The following is an 18312-nucleotide window of genomic DNA, read 5'->3' as shown; positions in this document are numbered from 1 at the left end:
CTCCGGAAAGCAGCCAGGAGGCAGGCCCCGCCTCCGATGAGGTCACAGGGGGCGGCGCTTCCCGTTAAAGGCAAGTTTTAAAGGGTTCGTCTCGAACTTAGACTTGTACGACAGAAAGTGGGAAAGTCTATGGAAAGGAAAGCTGGCGAGGTTGCGTTTGAAAGCGCAGCCCCGCCCCGTTCCGCCGTGCGTTTCTTTCATAAACCGGAGTCCGTGCGGATGTAGCGTTTAATTCTTCCCGCCCTTGTGATGAGCGGTGCGGGGGAGGCGGAAGAAAGCGAGGAGCAGGGGGTGAGTCTACGCGGGATCTCCCCATTGGAGGAGGAGGCGGAGGACGGAGGCAGCTCCCGGCGGAAGCGGGGTAAGGCGGGGACAGCCCCGGAGCGCGAGCCTCTCTGCGCAAAATGTTCCTTTAATTCCCCTTGCACTAAGGTAACGCGATCCAACTGCATCGGGAGCTTAAATAAAGGAAAAAGCATTCCCAGTCTCTGTATAATGCGCTGCCCCTCTGTTACAGCACAGCATGTGCATGTTTATTGAATAAGGGTATTGTCTCCAGGCAGTAGCCATCATTCTGGCGAGTCGCCCACTCTTCATTGACGCCCTCTAGACTTTATGGATCCACAGTGTTTATCCCACGCCCCTTTGAAGTCCTTCACAGTTCTGGTCTTCACCACATCCTCCGGAAGGGCATTCCAGGCATCCACCACCCTCTCTGTGAAGAAATACTTCCTGACATTGGTTCTGAGTCTTCCTCCCTGGAGCTTCCACTCGTGACCCCTGGAAAAAGAACATTCAGAGCGCAGTCTTCTGAAGCAAAATATGCGGGTTGTGATATTTATATTTACATGCACTGCTGTGGTGCCAACCAGAGAACTCTGCAAAAAAGACCCTTGGAGCTCCTATGGGATTAGACTTTTTGTAATACATATTGAGTGTGAGCTTGGCCCTCCGAAAGCCATCAACAAACAGAATTAACCTTACAATATAATAAACCTCCCATACCAAAACAGCCCTAACAGTCTTATCTATGAAAAGGCAACACTGCACACATCACACAGGCCCTAGAGCACCAATAAAACTCTTATTAGGAAACCCGGCTGCTATAGATCCTTACACAGAAATTACACGCCAGCAAAATCCCTCACCTCGGTTACATATGCAGAACCCAGAGAGACCCTGACCAAATACAGAATAAAGAGATCAGAAAGTATAAACAGAAACCTGCTGAGAACTGAACTGAACTGGAACCCACAGCAAACAGAGCAACAATGGGAAAACAGGAACATTATCATTCTTCATAAATCATTAAATAACAAAATCAAGAAATAGAAATCATTTTATTTATTTTAACTTTTTCTATACCGACGTTCCTGTAACAGATACAAATCACATCGGTTTACAATGTAACTGCAACATTCGCTCAGGGGTGACAAATCATCAATCATCATAGTAAAATCATAGTCATAAAAAGAATATTTCAAACCATTTCATGAATAGAATATCAAACATTTCCCAAACACCAAAAAAATGTTTAAAATGATGAATAAAAAGTCCAATAATTAAAAAATGTTCTATTCCCCCACCCCCCAAAAAAATATTTCAAATTACATCCAGTAATTAAAACTAATAAGGATTTAAAAATCTGCTCTCCATACCTGGGATCTGATTTCCAGTCTCCCTGAGATTGTCGTGGATTGGGGGAGGTAGGGCCGCACACATTTTATCTTCTCCCTCACACACACGCACAATAACACATTCTCTCACACACTCTCTCTCTAACATACACAGGCTGATCCTCCCTCCCAGACACATTGTGTGTGTGTGTGTATATATGACGCAAAGGCTGTCACAGGCACACAAACATGTACAAACACACAGGCTCTCACTCATTGACACATACATGCAAGCTCACACATACACGCGCAATAATACATTCATTCTCTCACACTCTCTCTCTCTCTAACATACACAGGCTGATCCTCCCTCCCAGACACATTGTGTGTGTATATGACACACAGGCTGTCACAGGCACACAAACGTACAAACACACAGGCTCTCACTCATTGACACATACAAACAAGCTCACACAAACACACACACAGTCTCCTGTTACCGTTGACCCGTGGCGGGATGAGCTCCATTACAGCCCTGCAGGCCTCCTGCTGTCTTCGGGCCGCAGCGCACGTCTGCGCACTGCTTCCGCTCCCCCTGCCCAAGCAGTAAGATCATTGGGCCGTGTGACCCGAAGCCAGCAGGAGACCCACGCTCTGTCCTTCGGCTGCCGGCTGGTTAGGTTCATCCAGCGGCCCACGGCTTTTCCTGCCGCCTCCTCGGGTTTGCCGCTCCGTGCAAGTGCGTGGTATGCACACCTGCTCGCGCCGGGCCTGTCCAAAGTCTCAAGGGCTTGGCAAAACAGGTCTTCAGTGCTTTCTTAACGGCCTTAGGGCATGGGATCGTACGAAGGACTTCTGGCAGCGAGGGCCAGCTCCTGAGAACACCCTCTCTAGTAGAGGAGAGGTCTGCTACTTCCATAAGGAGTTTATTGGCTGAGCGCAAGGCCCTGGGGGGTTTATATATTCGCAGTATGGTGCTGACTCAGACGGACATATCGCTGTTCCGAATAAGAGTTGCAACTTATAGTGTGTGTGCCGATACATAGGGAACCAATGCAGTGCCTTCAGGACCAGGGTGATGTGGTCACACGGCTTTGTGCCCATTATTAAACGATCGGCAGACTTTTGGACAATCTACAATGCCCTGATGGAGCAAACTGGTAACGCAAGGTCTAAGGCATTGCAGTGGTTCTTTAGAATAAGAGCTTGGGGTAGAAAGTGAAAATCAGATTTTTCAAGCAAGGTTTTAGGTGGTGCATAATCTGTAAAAGGTCTGCTTCTAGGACAGAATTAATTTGAGCCTTCACAGATAGCGTAGAATCAATAAGGACTCCCAAATTTCACATTTATGCTCGGTTGGTATGCAGGTGCCCTGAATGTTGAGAGCGGTGGAATAGGCGACTTGGCGTTCGATAGAATAATAATTTCAGTCTTGTGGATGTTATGTTCACATTTATTGTGTGTGAACCAGCACATCACACGCTTCATGTAAAGGGAAACCAGGTCAAAGGTGTAATCCCAGGAACGGTCATAAGATATTAACCCGGATATTGTCCGCGTACGGTTTGGAATTGACTCCTAGGCAGGGAGGAATTTTGCGTAAAGGTGAGAGGGATATGTAGAGGAGAGAGGCTGAGAGGGACACCAGGAAGAGGGTGCGCTGCCCATTCTGACAAAAAGACTGTACCTGTGACCCCTAGGGATGAGAATCGTATGCTCCAGAGTGTCAGACGTAGCGGATGTGCCCAAGAGGACCATCGCGTAGTTAACATTCACGTGAAAACCCCTTAGAACTGTGTCTGCATTAGATAGCGGAAGAGTCTCTGTGCTGGACCCCCTATGAAAGCCAAAGTGAAACCGATCAAGTATTGACTGCTCCTCCAGAAAACCAGGAAAAGTTGTTCAAGGACCTGAATTGCTTTTAAGAGGAAGGGCCGTGATGAAATGGACAGGATCAGCGTTAGGTTTCTTCAGAATAAGATCTGACTGTGGCTCGTTTCACAGAGGAGAGATGGTGATGCTTGCAGTAGATGGGCTGACATCATCCTTGACCGGTTTCTGGGTGGCAGTGGGACATGGGTTTAAGAGAGAGGAACAGGGTCTCAGTCGGGCAATAACACAGGAAATCTCGTTCGCTATGATGGGATCGAAGGCGTCCTGGGTAGGACAACTAAGTGCAGTTTTCGGTTGGGAGGGAGGCAGTAGGTGCAGAGCTGTCACAAATGTATTTAGTTTGTATTTTAGACATTTTATTAACCGTTGTTCCATGTATAGATCACGACGGTTTACAAAGTGACATTCATAATTATAACTCGACAAAGATTGACCTTAAGAGGTGGTATTCAATGGCAGGCGTTAGTATCTATCAAGTGAAAGTTTGTAGTACATATTAGTAATTGATCTGGTACATAAGGCAACGTGTACGGGTAATTAAATCAAACTAATAGTTTTCACATCTTAGTCAAATCAGTTCAACCTTCTCATTAAAGAAATTGGTTACATTTGTCCGAGGCAGCGGCTAAGTCAAAGCTTCCTTTTGAGGCCGATAGACATTTGACTGCATGAAATAGTTCATAAAGGTGGTTGCCAGCTGCATGTATAAGTTAAGAATAATTTAAACTCCTGCAGGCTGAAACCATGATTCAGGGCCTGACACACAAAATAGGAACATAAGACTTGCCATTCTGAGTCAGACCAAGGGTCCATCAAGCCCAGCATCCTGTTTCCAGCAGTGACCAATCCAAGTCACAAGTACCTGACAGGATCCCCTGGAGGTAGAGAGATTCGAAGCTTCTTATCCCAAGAATAAGCAGTGGATTCTGCAACTCCACTTTAATAATGGTTCATGGACTTTTCCTCCAGGAACTTGTCCAAACCTTTTTTTTAAAACGCAGCTACACTAACAGCTTTCACCACATCCTCTGGCGTCTTAGTTGGCGCACATCTGAACCTGAAAAACCATATTTCCTCTGTCATTAAAGGAGGTTTGTATAAACTCATGGTTATTAAAAAGCTTAAGCCTCTACTCCACACACATGATCTCAAAACTGTCGTCCAGGCAACCTTATCTTCTAAGCTCGACTACTGCAATTCCCTTTACCTTGGCCTCCCTCGCTCCACCATCAGACCTCTACAGATATTACAAAACGCTACAGCAAGGATCATTAGCAATGCCCACAAATCAGATCACACAATCCCCATCCTCAAGGACCTTCATTGCCCCCATCTCCTACCGTATACTTCTTAAAATCCTCGCCATCGTTCATAAAGCCATCCACAGTAACTACTCCTCCTCCTCATGGCTAAGCGAGCCACTGAAACTTACTCAATCCTCCCGCCCCACCAGAACCAATCGTAAATGCACATTGCAAGCCCGACTCACAACCACAAGAGATCGTGCCCTGTCAATTGCCGGCCCCACTCACTGGAGCCCTGCCCCCTCAAATTCCGAAAAATGCTGAAGACTTGGCTCTTCCACCAGGCTTTCCCAGATTGATCGCTAGCCCTGTCCCCCTTCCCATCTCTTCCGACGTCACCCCTCTGTCCCAAAGTAACCTGCAGAATCAACCTATTATCGTAACACTTTTGCTCTTTTTCTAATTCCTCTCTTCCATTTTAGTTTAGCGTTCTTTTCTGGTCCTCTTTCTGTTAAATTTGCTTCTCCCCTGCTTCCTGCTTCCTATTTCCTACTTATCGGTTGTCCTGTTTCCCCCTCCCCTGTTTTATTGTATTTTCCACCTTTTGTTTAAAATGTAAACTGATATGATGTGTATTTTAATGTCTGTATAGAAAACTGTCAAATAAATTTCAGAGGATTTATGGAAGTTCCTGTAGATTTTTGATTGAACGTATTTTAAAGCTCAGCGCTGCCACATTATGTTATTTTCTCAGTACAAAACACACAAACTTCTTTCTTGCTGATTCTATTTAATTGTCCAGCTGAAATAGTGCTTTCACATATTTTACAAGCTCTTTATAGGCTTCTAGAGTCGCCTTTATGCACCTGTGAGAATTGTGGGGTGCTTATGTGCTGTTTGTCATCAGAAACCTGGGCCTCATTCACCTGTAACTAATGAAAAGGCAGCTGCAAAGGAGACCTTTCAATCCAAGGAGAGAGGCCCTAAGATTTACTCATCTCTTCCCCCAAAATACTAAACAAAACCAGAAAACCGCAGTAATAAGAAATAAAATGGCTTCTGATTGACCAGAGGAGAAGCAGTAGAGCTGGCATCGAGGGCTGCAGAGTATTTGGGCCGTGTCCATGGGCAGCTTTCTGTCTCTTAGCTGTGTTGAGAAAGTGGAGGTCAGGAAGCCGCCTCTGTCCTGTTCCTTGAAGAGATGTGAAAATGATCCAAAGCTGTTCCAGATCTGTTTGCAATCAGTGACATTCTCTCTCTCTCTCTCTCTCTCAGGACAGGCAGTCGTCCTCTGCAGAAGGTTTCCCGTGCCCGTGATCGCTCTGGTGCTACTCACTGCTCTGTCTCTGGCTGTCATTCTGGGTATAATAATCCAGGCAGGTAAGTGAGATGCACCGGGACACTTTCTGTACACAGCACCGCACAGCAGGAGGGAGAGAACAGATTGCAGGCCAGAGTAGTTAAATCACAAGCAGACTGTGATACATTACAGGAGGACCTTGCAAGTCTGGAAGATTGGGCATCCAAATGGCAGATGAAATTTAATGTGGATAAGTGCAAGGTGATGCATATCGGGAAAAATAACCCTTGCTGTAGTTACACGATGTTAGGTTCCATATAAGGAACTACCTCCCAGGAAAAAGATCTAGGCATCATAGTGGATAACACATTGAAATTGTCGGCTCAGTGTGCTGTGGCAGTCAAAAAAGCAAACAGAATGTTGGGAATTATTAGAAAGGGAATGGTGAATAAAATGGAAAATGTCATAATGCCTCTGTATCGCTCCATGGTGAGACCGCACCTGGAATACTGTGTACAATTCTGGTCGCCGCATCTCAAGAAAGATATAATTGTGATGGAGAAGGTACAGAGAAGGGCAACCAAAATGATAAAGGGGATGGAACAGCTCCTCTATGAGGAAAGACTAAAGAGGTTAGGACTTTTCAGCTTGGAGAAGAGACGACTGAGGGGGGATATGATAGAGGTGTTTAAGATCATGAGAGGTCTAGAACGGGTAGATGTGACTCGGTTATTTACTCTTTCGGATAATAGAAGGACTAGGGGGCACTCCATGAAGTTAGCATGGGGCACGTTTAAAACTAATCGGAGAAAGTTCTTTTTCACTCAACGCACAATTAAACTCTGGAATTTGTTGCCAGAGGATGTGGTTAGTGCAGTTAGTGTAGCTGGGTTTAAAAAAAGGTTTGGATAAGTTCTTGGAGGAGAAGTCCATTATCTGCTATTATTTCAAGTTTACTTAGGGAATAGCCACTGCTATTACTAGCAACGGTAACATGGGATCTTCTTAGTGTTTGGGTAATTGCCAGGTTCTTGTGGCCTGGATTGGCCTCTGTTGGAAACAGGATGCCGGGCTTGATGGACCCTTGGTCTGACCCAGCATGGCCTGTTCTTATGTTCTTATGTTGGACTAACCTCTGGCATTTGTTGGCTCTCAGGATGTGGACTCTCTTTACCCGGGCGGGACAGTGGGCAGAGAGCAGGTCTGTATGCATAGAGCGAGATGTTGCACGCTCCGCTAGCTTGCGGTGGCACCAGAGGCGTACTTAAGAGTATTTAGCACTAGGGGCGGATAATTCTTTGGCAACCCCCGGGGGGTTGCCAAAATATATAATTTAAAAATATTAATTTAAAAATATATAATTTAAAAATTTCCTAAACATTGATAAAATATTTCAAAACAGCAGACACATCAAATAACCCCCAATATCCTAAGATCGTTGTAGTCTGGGGGCACACATGCGCACACACACACACACACACTGTCCCATCACAGAACAAGAGCAGCACAGGGGGCAAGCTTCCCATACACACACACACATATACACACACACACACACAGACACACACACCCACACACATATACAGACACACACATATACAGACACACACACCCACAGACACACACACACACACAGACAGACAGGCACGCACACACACACACACACACTGTACGCGCCCTCTGTCTCATACATGCTTGGTGCAGAGGCAGACCTAGAAAGCAGAGCATCACTATTCCTCAAAACAATGCAATCAAGAAATATAAATCAATCAGAATAGAAAAACAGTACTAAAAAATATACATTTAGAAGCTCCTTTACACATTTTAAACATTTCCTAAATATTGACAAAATATTTCAAAACAGCAGACATCAAATAAACCCCACTAATGAAAACTAATGGGGATTTTAAAAATCCCCACTCTCCATGACTGTCACCCTGATATTGTCGTGAACTGGGGGTGCACACACAGAGACACACACAAAATATGCTCCCCCTGTCTCTCACACACCTACACACGCACACCCACACACACACAGAGACAGAAACAAAATATGCTCCCCCTGTCTCTCACACACCTACACACGCACACCCACACACACACAGAGACACAAACAAAATATGCTCCCCCTGTCTCTCACACACCTGCACACTTGGTGAGAGACAGGGGGAGCTTGAGTGTGTGTGTGTGACGCACACGTTTCCTCCGTCTCTCACTCCCACCCCTGCACACAGGCATCCTCTCCGATACATATATATACACAGGTACATATGCACCCATTCATACACACAGACACACAAAACCTCCTATACACAGACACCATACACTGGCACTTCTGCCGCTGGCTCAAGCAATTCCTGGCTGCACCCTGGGACCTCTCCTTCCTCTGGCCTCTGGTACGCTCCGGCTGGCCGCCCTCACCTTGCTACACGGCCGACGATGTGGCTGCCACGCCGGGGACGCCACGTGCTTGGACTGCTTAGGCGCGCACGTGGCAGTTTACTCTTTAAAGGGCCAGCGGTGGGATAATCGGTGTCACCAGACGCCTCGGCAGCAGGTTTCCTTGTGCCCTGTCCTGCTCCTGCGTTGTCTTCAGGCGGGACCTGGTTCGCCCTTGCTGTTGTCCGCCGGCCCTGGCTCGGCTCGTTCATCCTCTCTCTCTCTTGCTTGCTGTCTGCCCAGGCCTCGGGTCGTCTCGCGTCCTGCTTCCGATCAGCGCCGCCTGCCGACGGTGAGGACCCTTTGGTGCAACCTCTGAAGAAGATCCCCAATCTCATCTCAGCCCGAGGGTCCACATGAGTAACAGGCTTCTCCCTAGGACCTTGCTTCTGCTGCCAGGGAGTGTAAACCCTGCCAGGACGTCGCTCCGCACCGCCACAGGACCCTCCCGCCGGCGGCAACGACACCTCCCCCCCCCCCCCCCCCCCCCCGTAACTCTCAGGAAGGGGAGGGGGTCACTGCTTCCTATGATCGAAGCTGAGTGGGAAGGGGACATGGGGCATGAGATCGCAGTTCGGGCGAGAGGGTGGTGCCGTTCGCCTGCTCAGGGGGGGCTAAGGGGTAGAGTGGTCATGATGAGGGTCATAGAATCGCCTTTCTCTTTATTTTCCATCTTCCTGAGTGATGATTTTCTTTCTATGCATTTATTGTATTCATTTATTCAGTCTTGAGTCGTCGAGCAAATTAACATTTGTACAATAGTAAAAATAAAAGGCTCCACGAGATTATACAGAGAGAAAAAAAGAAGCTGACAGTCGTTGCCATGCAAATCAGGTTACAGGCTGCTCGTTGGATATTAGGAAAGGTTTGCTCCATGCAGGAGGTGGCCTTTACCTGTACAGAATGCACCAGGCGCTGGCATTTCCCCACCAGTCTGAGGCCAGCTTGCAGGGCACCCAGCAAAGCTTCAAAGGCAGAGAGGAATGAAGAAAAGAGGAGTTACATTCAGACAACAGCCAACAAGTACTGAATTGCACAGTCTGGTGGGTAAACAAATAAGTGTGAGAGTAGCTTGCTTATTGCGGCAGTTACTACCCCTAACAAATTAAGCCTTATACTTCACTTTGATACAGCTCCAACACTGATCTCTGCATCATTGGTGAGGTTAGAATAAAAAAAGCTACCAATAAGGGCCCTGAACTCAGCGGTCGGAGTAACAGATAAGTATTTTCCATATTTTGAAAAATGTAGGCATGGTGAATTTTTCTGAACAAAACACTTAAGATTTTATACCATTTATTGATCAATTATAAAATATTTTTTATGTAAGTCGCTGGGTTACAATACAACAAAATCCCAGCTCTAACTAGATACAAAACAATTACGAAAAGCAGTTAGGCTGCTGAATGGGCAGAGCCTGTCACCTCTAGGACTGGAGGGATCAGGGGATGGGAGCAGGGATACGGAGCCTGTCACCTCTAGGACTGGAGGGATCAGGGGATGGGAGCAGGGATACGGAGCCTGTCACCTCTAGGACTGGAGGGGTCAGGGGATGGGAGCAGGGATACGGAGCCTGTCACCTCTAGGACTGGAGGGATCAGGGGATGGACACAGGGATACAGAGCCTGTCACCTCTAGGACTGGAGGGGTCAGGGGATGGGAGCAGGGATACGGAGCCTGTCACCTCTAGGACTGGAGGGGTCAGGGGATGGGAGCAGGGATACGGAGCCTGTCACCTCTAGGACTGGAGGGATCAGGGGATGGGAGCAGGGATACAGAGCCTGTCACCTCTAGGACTGGAGGGATCAGGGGATGGGAGCAGGAATACAGAGCCTGTCACCTCTAGGACTGGAGGGATCAGGGGATGGGAGCAGGGATACAGAGCCTGTCACCTCTAGGACTGGAGGGATCAGGGGATGGGTGCAGGGATACAGAGCCTGTCACCTCTAGGACTGGAGGGATCAGGGGATGGGAGCAGGGATACGGAGCCTGTCACCTCTAGGACTGGAGGGATCAGGGGATGGGAGCAGGAATACAGAGCCTGTCACCTCTAGGACTGGAGGGATCAGGGGATGGGTGCAGGGATACAGAGCCTGTCACCTCTAGGACTGGAGGGATCAGGGGATGGGGGCAGGGATACAGAGCCTGTCACCTCTAGGACTGGAGGGATCAGGGGATGGGGGCAGGGATACAGAGCCTGTCACCTCTAGGACTGGAGGGATCAGGGGATGGGAGCAGGGATACAGATCCTGTCACCTCTAGGACTGGAGGGCTCAGGGGATGGGAGCAGGGATACAGAGCCTGTCACCTCTAGGACTGGAGGGATCAGGGGATGGGAGCAGGGATACAGAGCCTGTCACCTCTAGGACTGGAGGGATCAGGGGATGGGAGCAGGGATACAGAGCCTGTCACCTCTAGGACTGGAGGGATCAGGGGATGGGAGCAGGGATACAGAGCCTGTCACCTCTAGGACCGGAGGGATCAGGGGATGGGAGCAGGGATACAGAGCCTGTCACCTCTAGGACTGGAGGGGTCAGGGGATGGGAGCAGGGATACAGAGCCTATCACCTCTAGGACTGGATGGATCAGGGGATGGGAGCAGGGATACAGAGCCTGTCACCTCTAGGACTGGAGGGATCAGGGGATGAGTACAGGGATACAGAGCCTGTCACCTCTAGGACTGGAGGGATCAGGGGATGAGTACAGGGATACAGAGCCTGTCACCTCTAGGACTGGAGGGATCAGGGGATGAGTACAGGGATACAGAGCCCGTCACCTCTAGGACTGGAGGGATCAGGGGATGGGAGCAGGGATACAGAGCCTGTCACCTCTAGGACTGGAGGGATCAGGGGATGAGTACAGGGATACAGAGCCTGTCACCTCTAGGACTGGAGGGATCAGGGGATGAGTACAGGGATACAGAGCCTGTCACCTCTAGGACTGGAGGGATCAGGGGATGAGTACAGGGATACAGAGCCTGTCACCTCTAGGACTGGAGGGATCAGGGGATGGGAGCAGGGATACAGAGCCTGTCACCTCTAGGACTGGAGGGATCAGGGGATGAGTACAGGGATACAGAGCCCGTCACCTCTAGGACTGGAGGGATCAGGGGATGAGTACAGGGATACAGAGCCTGTCACCTCTAGGACTGGAGGGATCAGGGGATGGGTGCAGGGATACAGAGCCTGTCACCTCTAGGACTGGAGGGATCAGGGGATGAGTACAGGGATACAGAGCCTGTCACCTCTAGGACTGGAGGGATCAGGGGATGAGTACAGGGATACAGAGCCTGTCACCTCTAGGACTGGAGGGATCATGGGATGGGAGCAGGGATACAGAGCCTGTCACCTCTAGGACTGGAGGGATCAGGGGATGAGTACAGGGATACAGAGCCTGTCACCTCTAGGACTGGAGGGATCAGGGGATGGGAGCAGGGATACAGAGCCTGTCACCTCTAGGACTGGAGGGATCGGGGATGAGTACAGGGATACAGAGCCCGTCACCTCTAGGACTGGAGGGATCAGGGGATGGGAGCAGGGATACAGAGCCTGTCACCTCTAGGACTGGAGGGATCAGGGGATGAGTACAGGGATACAGAGCCTGTCACCTCTAGGACTGGAGGGATCAGGGGATGAGTACAGGGATACAGAGCCTGTCACCTCTAGGACTGGAGGGATCAGGGGATGAGTACAGGGATACAGAGCCTGTCACCTCTAGGACTGGAGGGATCAGGGGATGGGAGCAGGGATACAGAGCCTGTCACCTCTAGGACTGGAGGGATCAGGGGATGAGTACAGGGATACAGAGCCTGTCACCTCTAGGACTGGAGGGATCAGGGGATGAGTACAGGGATACAGAGCCTGTCACCTCTAGGACTGGAGGGATCAGGGGATGGGAGCAGGGATACAGAGCCTGTCACCTCTAGGACTGGAGGGAACAGGGGATGGGAGCAGGGATACAGAGCCTGTCACCTCTAGGACTGGAGGGATCAGGGGATGTGAGCAGGGATACAGAGCCTGTCACCTCTAGGACTGGAGGGATCAGGGGATGTGAGCAGGGATACAGAGCCTGTCACCTCTAGGACTGGAGGGATCAGGGGATGAGTACAGGGATACAGAGCCTGTCATGGGAGCTTATGTAGAGGCAGGAAGCCTTTACTCCTTCAGGTTAAAGCTGATTCCACTAGGGCCCAGGCAGTATCCTGAGAGGGAGCTAAGCTACTGTCTCCCGTCCATATTGGCAGAGCAGCGACGTGGTCCTCCGTGCACACCTTCTCCAGGTTATATCGCCTGGATGTACAGGCTGGGGAGGATGCAGCCTTTGCAAGGGTAGTGCTATCTGAACTGCGGGCAGCCTCCCACCCCGTTCGGGAGCAGCTTTTGTGCATCCCATTTGGTCCTGAGTCCATCTGGCTACACGCCAGGAAATGAAGAAATTACTTACCTGATAGTTTTGTTTTCCTTAGTGTAGAGAGATGGACTCAGCATCCCGCCTACGGTTGCCCATGAACGGTGTCAAGGAATCGCACATGAATCTCGAATCCAAAGAGGTCACGGGTAAGCCATCACCCTATCCCTATCCCTATCACCTGGGATTCAGAGCTTGTGTTTGGTTGAGTACAGTTACGGTCACCAGTTTTAATTAAGTTCTTAAACAAGTTCTTAAATTGTATTCATTTTTTCGAAAGTACATCCACAATGGTTTTTGAGGAGAAGACTGAGGGGCTGAGGTCACTGCAGGGGTGAATCTAGGGTGAGGTCAGCTTTCAAACCTGACTCTGTCTCCATCTGCTGGCAGGGGAGCATAACCCATTGGTCCTGAGTCCATCTGTCTACACTACAGAAAACAAAATTATCAGGTAAATAATTTCTCCATTTTATATTGAATACGCCATTTAATAAGTAGCCACTGTAAACTAAAGAGACCTGGGGAAATGTGGTCATGCAATTTCTTATCAGACAGTAGGCGCATCACTGAAGAGGTTGAATGGAGGATTGGGTTTATGCTACGTAAAGGGAACTGCAGTAATCAATTCCTGTGAGTATCAAGGACTGAAGCACTGTTTGAAAGGCTGATGGGTCTAACAATGGTTTAATGTGCTTTAAAATGAGGATTTGAGTACAGATGTAATGTGCGTCTGCATGTGTAACTTGGGGTCGGGATGACACCAAGCTTGCGAGCATAGTTAGAGAAACTGATGACCGGATTATCAAAGTGAGGATGTCCGAAAATCATTATTTCTGTCTTTGCAAAATTTAAACTGAGTTTATTGTGAGACAACCAAGTTGTAACTGAAGAGAGACATAGTACGTACATTGTGACGTGGATTTCCAGTCGTGCCAGGTGGGAAAATGGAACTGAATATCTTCAGCATAAAGGCGATAGAGAGGAAACGCCTGATGTAGAGAGGAGCTGGCAAATAGCAGTAAGAAAACGCCTGATGTAGAGAGGAGCTGGCAAATAGCAGTAAGGTACACGTTGAATAGGGGAGCTCTGAGGGGCTGCTTTGGGGTTGCACTTTAATGCACAGAAAAAAAGGTGATTATTGCCCCTGTATAGGTCCCTGGTGAGACCTCACTGGGAATACTGAGTACAATTCTGGAGACCCCACCTCCAAAAAGATAGAAACAGGAGGGAGTCGCTCCAGAGGGAAGCTACTAAAATGATCGGTGGTCTTCATCCTAAAGCACATGGGGATGGACTTAGGGGAGATAGGATAGAGACATTCAGATATCTCAGAGGTTTCCAGGCACAGGAGCTGAGCCTCTTTCAATGGGAAGGAGGTTCTACAACGAGGGCTCACGGGATGAGGGTGAAAGGGGGCAGACTCAGGAGTAACCTTAGGAAATCCCTCTTTACAGAGAGGGAGGTGGATGCATGGAACGGCCCCCAGTGCAGGCACTGGAGACAAGGACAGGATCTGAATTCAGGAGAACCTGGGATAGATACAGGGATCTCCGAGGGAGTGGTAGGGCTCATAAAACTGAATAGTCGTTGCAGATGGGCAGACTAGGAAGGCTGTAGTGGTCTTTTTCTGTGCTTATGTTTCTGTGTAAAAACAAAAAAAATATAAAGTGATGCTTTTTTCTTGGACTAACAATACAGAATTAGACAAGTGACTAGAAACTTAAAAGCAAGCTAGATATTGTATGTACGGAGCTCCCAGATTTCCAGTTGTAGGGATAAATGACTGACTTGACGTTTGTTTCATCTGTAATTTGTTCTTTATGTAGAAAAGCCTGAGAAATGAGATGTTTTGTAATGTGGGGTGATGCGGGCTCCGTGTTATCTTCCTGATTGTACACTGCTTTGCATGATCTTTTCTGGCGCAGGTGGTATAGAGGATTTCCTTAACTAAATAAAATAAATATGAAGGTCCTCTCTTATATAATTAAAGAAACCAGAAGTGCATGAGTGGGGAGAGCTTGAAGGCTGAATGCTGTGGGAGGAGAGATACAAGGACAGTGACTCTGACCTGTGATTATTCTCTCATTCTGTAGGAACCCAATGCAAGGTTTGTGGAGACCCCTCGGCCCGTCCTCCTGCGGATCCCTGTGCAGACGGCTGGATCCAGTACAGAGGGAAATGTTACTTTTTCTCTGAGAACAGCACAGACTGGGACACGGCCCAGAGCTTCTGCGCCTCTCACAGCGCCTCCCTCGCTCTCATCGAGACCCGGCAGGAACTGGTGAGTGTGAGGGGTCCCTCCCACAGCAGCCTGGGGAGGAGGTGCACGTCTCTAGGGAAATGGTGGTGGTCCTTGGTATGAAGTAGGTTTGTGTCCACCCCTCACCCCCTGTAGCTCCATTCTCTGCTGAGGTTACTGGACTGCACAGGCCATGCATGATGGGTCCTTGATGAAAACCAGATGAGGGGAGAGGAGCCTGAGTTGGGATGACTCCCTGATGAGAACCAGGAGAGAGAGAGAGAGTTTCTGGGCCGTGCATGATGATTCCTTGCAGGGAACTGGATAGGGAGAAGAGAGACAGTTTGTAATGATTCCCTGATAAGAGCTGGATGAGGAAGGAGAGTGGCTGTGCATGATGGAGCTGAACAGGAAGTGAAGTTGTGCGTTACGATTCCCTGAGGAGAGTACAGAGAGAAGCTGTGCAGGGTTGAGTGAGATGTGTAACTCACTTCACCTGTAGGGCAGGGTTTGGTGCAGGGAGACCCAGCTGTGCCTTTAATATCAGGGAGTCCCTCCTGGAGGAAAAGCTGAAGGTTGTGCTTTTATTTTTCCAAGGATTTCACAATTCGCTATAAAGGCCGCTCCGATCACTGGATCGGCCTGAGAAGAGAGCAAGGGCAGCCGTGGAGATGGACGGATGGACGGGAGTTCAATAACCTGTAAGTCTTGGTGAATGCGATGTGCAGAGGGGGCCGGGAGTGACAGGAGCTTCATCACTGACTAAGGGGGCCTTACAGCATTAGCAGCACCCGGCCTGGCTCTCGAAGGGGCTCCTGATGGTTGCCCCTATCGGCCCTCGAGACATTGGGAAGGGAAATCCTATTGGTCAAGGCTTCTGAGCCAACAAGGCCATTTATTTCCTGAGAAGAGAGCCTGGAAACGGCGTTTCCTCATCTTTACTCCTGGTTTCCCTTTGCCGATGTTCCCTACACCTTATTTCACTTTCTTTTACTCAATGCTCTTCTGTGTGTTGCAGGTTTAGCATTTCCCAGGAGCCGGGTTGTGCCTACCTGACTGACGGCAGCGTCAGGAGTGCAAACTGCCTGATGTACAGGAACTGGATCTGCACCCAACCAGCGCAGCAGCGTCTTTAGGAAGAGCAGGGAAGGGACCTGCCTTCCATGTCTGGGCACCCGCGCTGGGCTATAATTGACTCTCCCAGAGTGCCTTGTGTTTCCAATTACAACTCAAGGGCTCTGCTGCACGGATGAGACCCAAACAGGTCAAAATGTGCAAACTCAAGACTCTTCTGGCGTTTCTTCACTCCTTCAGGTCAGGATTAGCCCCCCCACCAGAGAGACTGGCTTTTGCACCATTGCAGGCATGGAAATGTAGTTTTGGGGGAGTTTTTTTTATAATGTAATGTTTATTAACCGCTTTCATGTTTGAGCACAATGTACATATGTATGCAGATATGCAACGTCATACTACAGATCATGATGCATTGATAATTGTATTATGTATATCCTACTGCTGTGAAATAAGCAGAACTGTATAAACCAAGTCCAACAAGTGGCGTCATCCTGCCTGCTTTTGTGGATATCTCAGGTTATTATGTATCTAATAGAGAAGTCACTGGTGTGGCGAGGAGACCCCCTCTCCGCCATTGGGTGTATGGCCGCCAAATCTGGTGAAACCTGGGTAGATGGTGATGTCTTTGGGTGATGATCGTACACAGGGATCTCACTGTATCCGGTTTCTGGAGTAAAGTGTCTTTCCTTGGAACCACAGGTTGCCACCAGTAAGCATCTGGCCCCTATACAGAGGGGATTTATCAGCAAGCTTTGAGATTTGGAGCCATCGGCGCACATTCATGAGTCCTGGAAATGCAGTTTTAAGGAAATCAGGATTGCAATGAGGCAAACCCAGGCCCAGATTAATCTGAACAGGTTCACCTGGGCCTGGTTGAGTTGTAAATGGTTTCATGAGGTTACTGAGCCGGATTGAGGCTCCTCTCAGAAGGGACAGCAGAAAAGGTCCCATTGTTACATGAGAGAGGCAGGAATTCATTCATATAACAAGGTTATTACCTGACTACAGTTCCTCACATGAGTTAACATTAAATGTCTGCGACTCCTAGAACGTAGCAGGTAAGTGTTTGTTTATAGAAGATAATTAAGTGCTCCATTACCTATATGCTACAGCAATCACATTGATAACTGTTTTTGATATCACAATTTAGGAATGCTTACTATCACTCACATAATTAGGGGAAATAATGCAATGTTAATTTTTAATCTAACTTTGGTTGATGAGAGGAATTCTTTGTTGTGAGGACACTGAAGTCTCTGTCTTGTCTTGATCTCTGTCTGTGTGATAGCTGCAGTCTCGGGTCTGTTGGCTCCTTCGTTTCCTGCTGAATCAGCTGCTTTCTCTCTGTCTTTGTTATTGCACAGGGTCACAGGCTGAGTAGCGACCCAGTCCTATAGCAGAGAAAGGTTCATGAGATGGAGGAGAGGCCCTAGTTTGGGCCGGTTCTGGTCAGGACGTGCTCATTTGCTGCCTGTACCATTTCTAGAAGCTTCGGATGGTTATTTCATCAGAGGTCGTTGGTACTGAGTCCTTAGTTGTAGGCCACGGTCAGGAGAGATGGATGGTGCAGGAGGGAACTGGTGAACGCCCAGACCCTATGCTTGCAGGTAAATAACTGATCTTTGTCTTGCTCTATGTCGCTGATGGATCTTCTGTTGATGGCACCAGTCCTGGAGACTCCCCATCGGACAGGCTTTGCTTTGGGTGGGGGAAGATTACAGCATTTGTTGTTTTTGTCACTATGACTGAATGTTCTCAAGCTCTCACTATCTCCATCTAAAATTGTATCACCCCTAAATCTGACACAACTGAATATCAAAAATGTAGCAAAGGTTTGAAAAGAGATTTGCAAAGAACTTCTAAGGGCAACTCCGTTACTGCCTCCATGCAAGCAACAAGACCGATGGAGCAGACTTTCATCCCGGAGTGGCAGAGATGCAGGAGATGATGGGGGAAGGGAGTGTTCCTCCGGAGATGGTGGAGGTGCTCGCCCCATGACGAGAGATTACTGGCTTACGTCTTCCTTCCCTGGGCAGTCTCGTTGTTTCTGTAGACAGATGGAGCAGACTTTCATCCCGGAGTGGCAGAGATGCAGGAGAT

General features: G+C 48.6%; 2 protein-coding genes across 3 annotated transcripts in view; one reads left to right on the top strand and one right to left on the bottom strand.

Annotated features, from left to right (window-relative positions):
- Positions 1 to 18312, bottom strand: part of LOC115078357 (killer cell lectin-like receptor subfamily B member 1B allele C) — a 359813-nt gene that overhangs the window by 310274 nt on the left and 31227 nt on the right. The gene's annotated exons all lie outside the window — the stretch shown is intronic.
- Positions 105 to 16701, top strand: LOC115078358 (C-type lectin domain family 2 member B-like). Its single transcript, XM_029581262.1, has 5 exons — positions 105 to 361; positions 6029 to 6133; positions 14993 to 15180; positions 15736 to 15839; positions 16157 to 16701. The coding sequence occupies exons 1-5, from the start codon at positions 250 to 252 to the stop codon at positions 16272 to 16274; spliced, it is 627 nt and encodes a 208-aa protein (XP_029437122.1). The 5' UTR covers positions 105 to 249; the 3' UTR covers positions 16275 to 16701.

Source organism: Rhinatrema bivittatum, chromosome 16, assembly GCF_901001135.1.
Source record: "Rhinatrema bivittatum chromosome 16, aRhiBiv1.1, whole genome shotgun sequence".
NCBI classification, from domain to species: Eukaryota; Metazoa; Chordata; class Amphibia; order Gymnophiona; family Rhinatrematidae; genus Rhinatrema; species Rhinatrema bivittatum.
The sequence above is the reverse complement of the archived record's forward strand: the minus strand, read 5'-3'. Positions and strand labels throughout refer to the sequence as shown.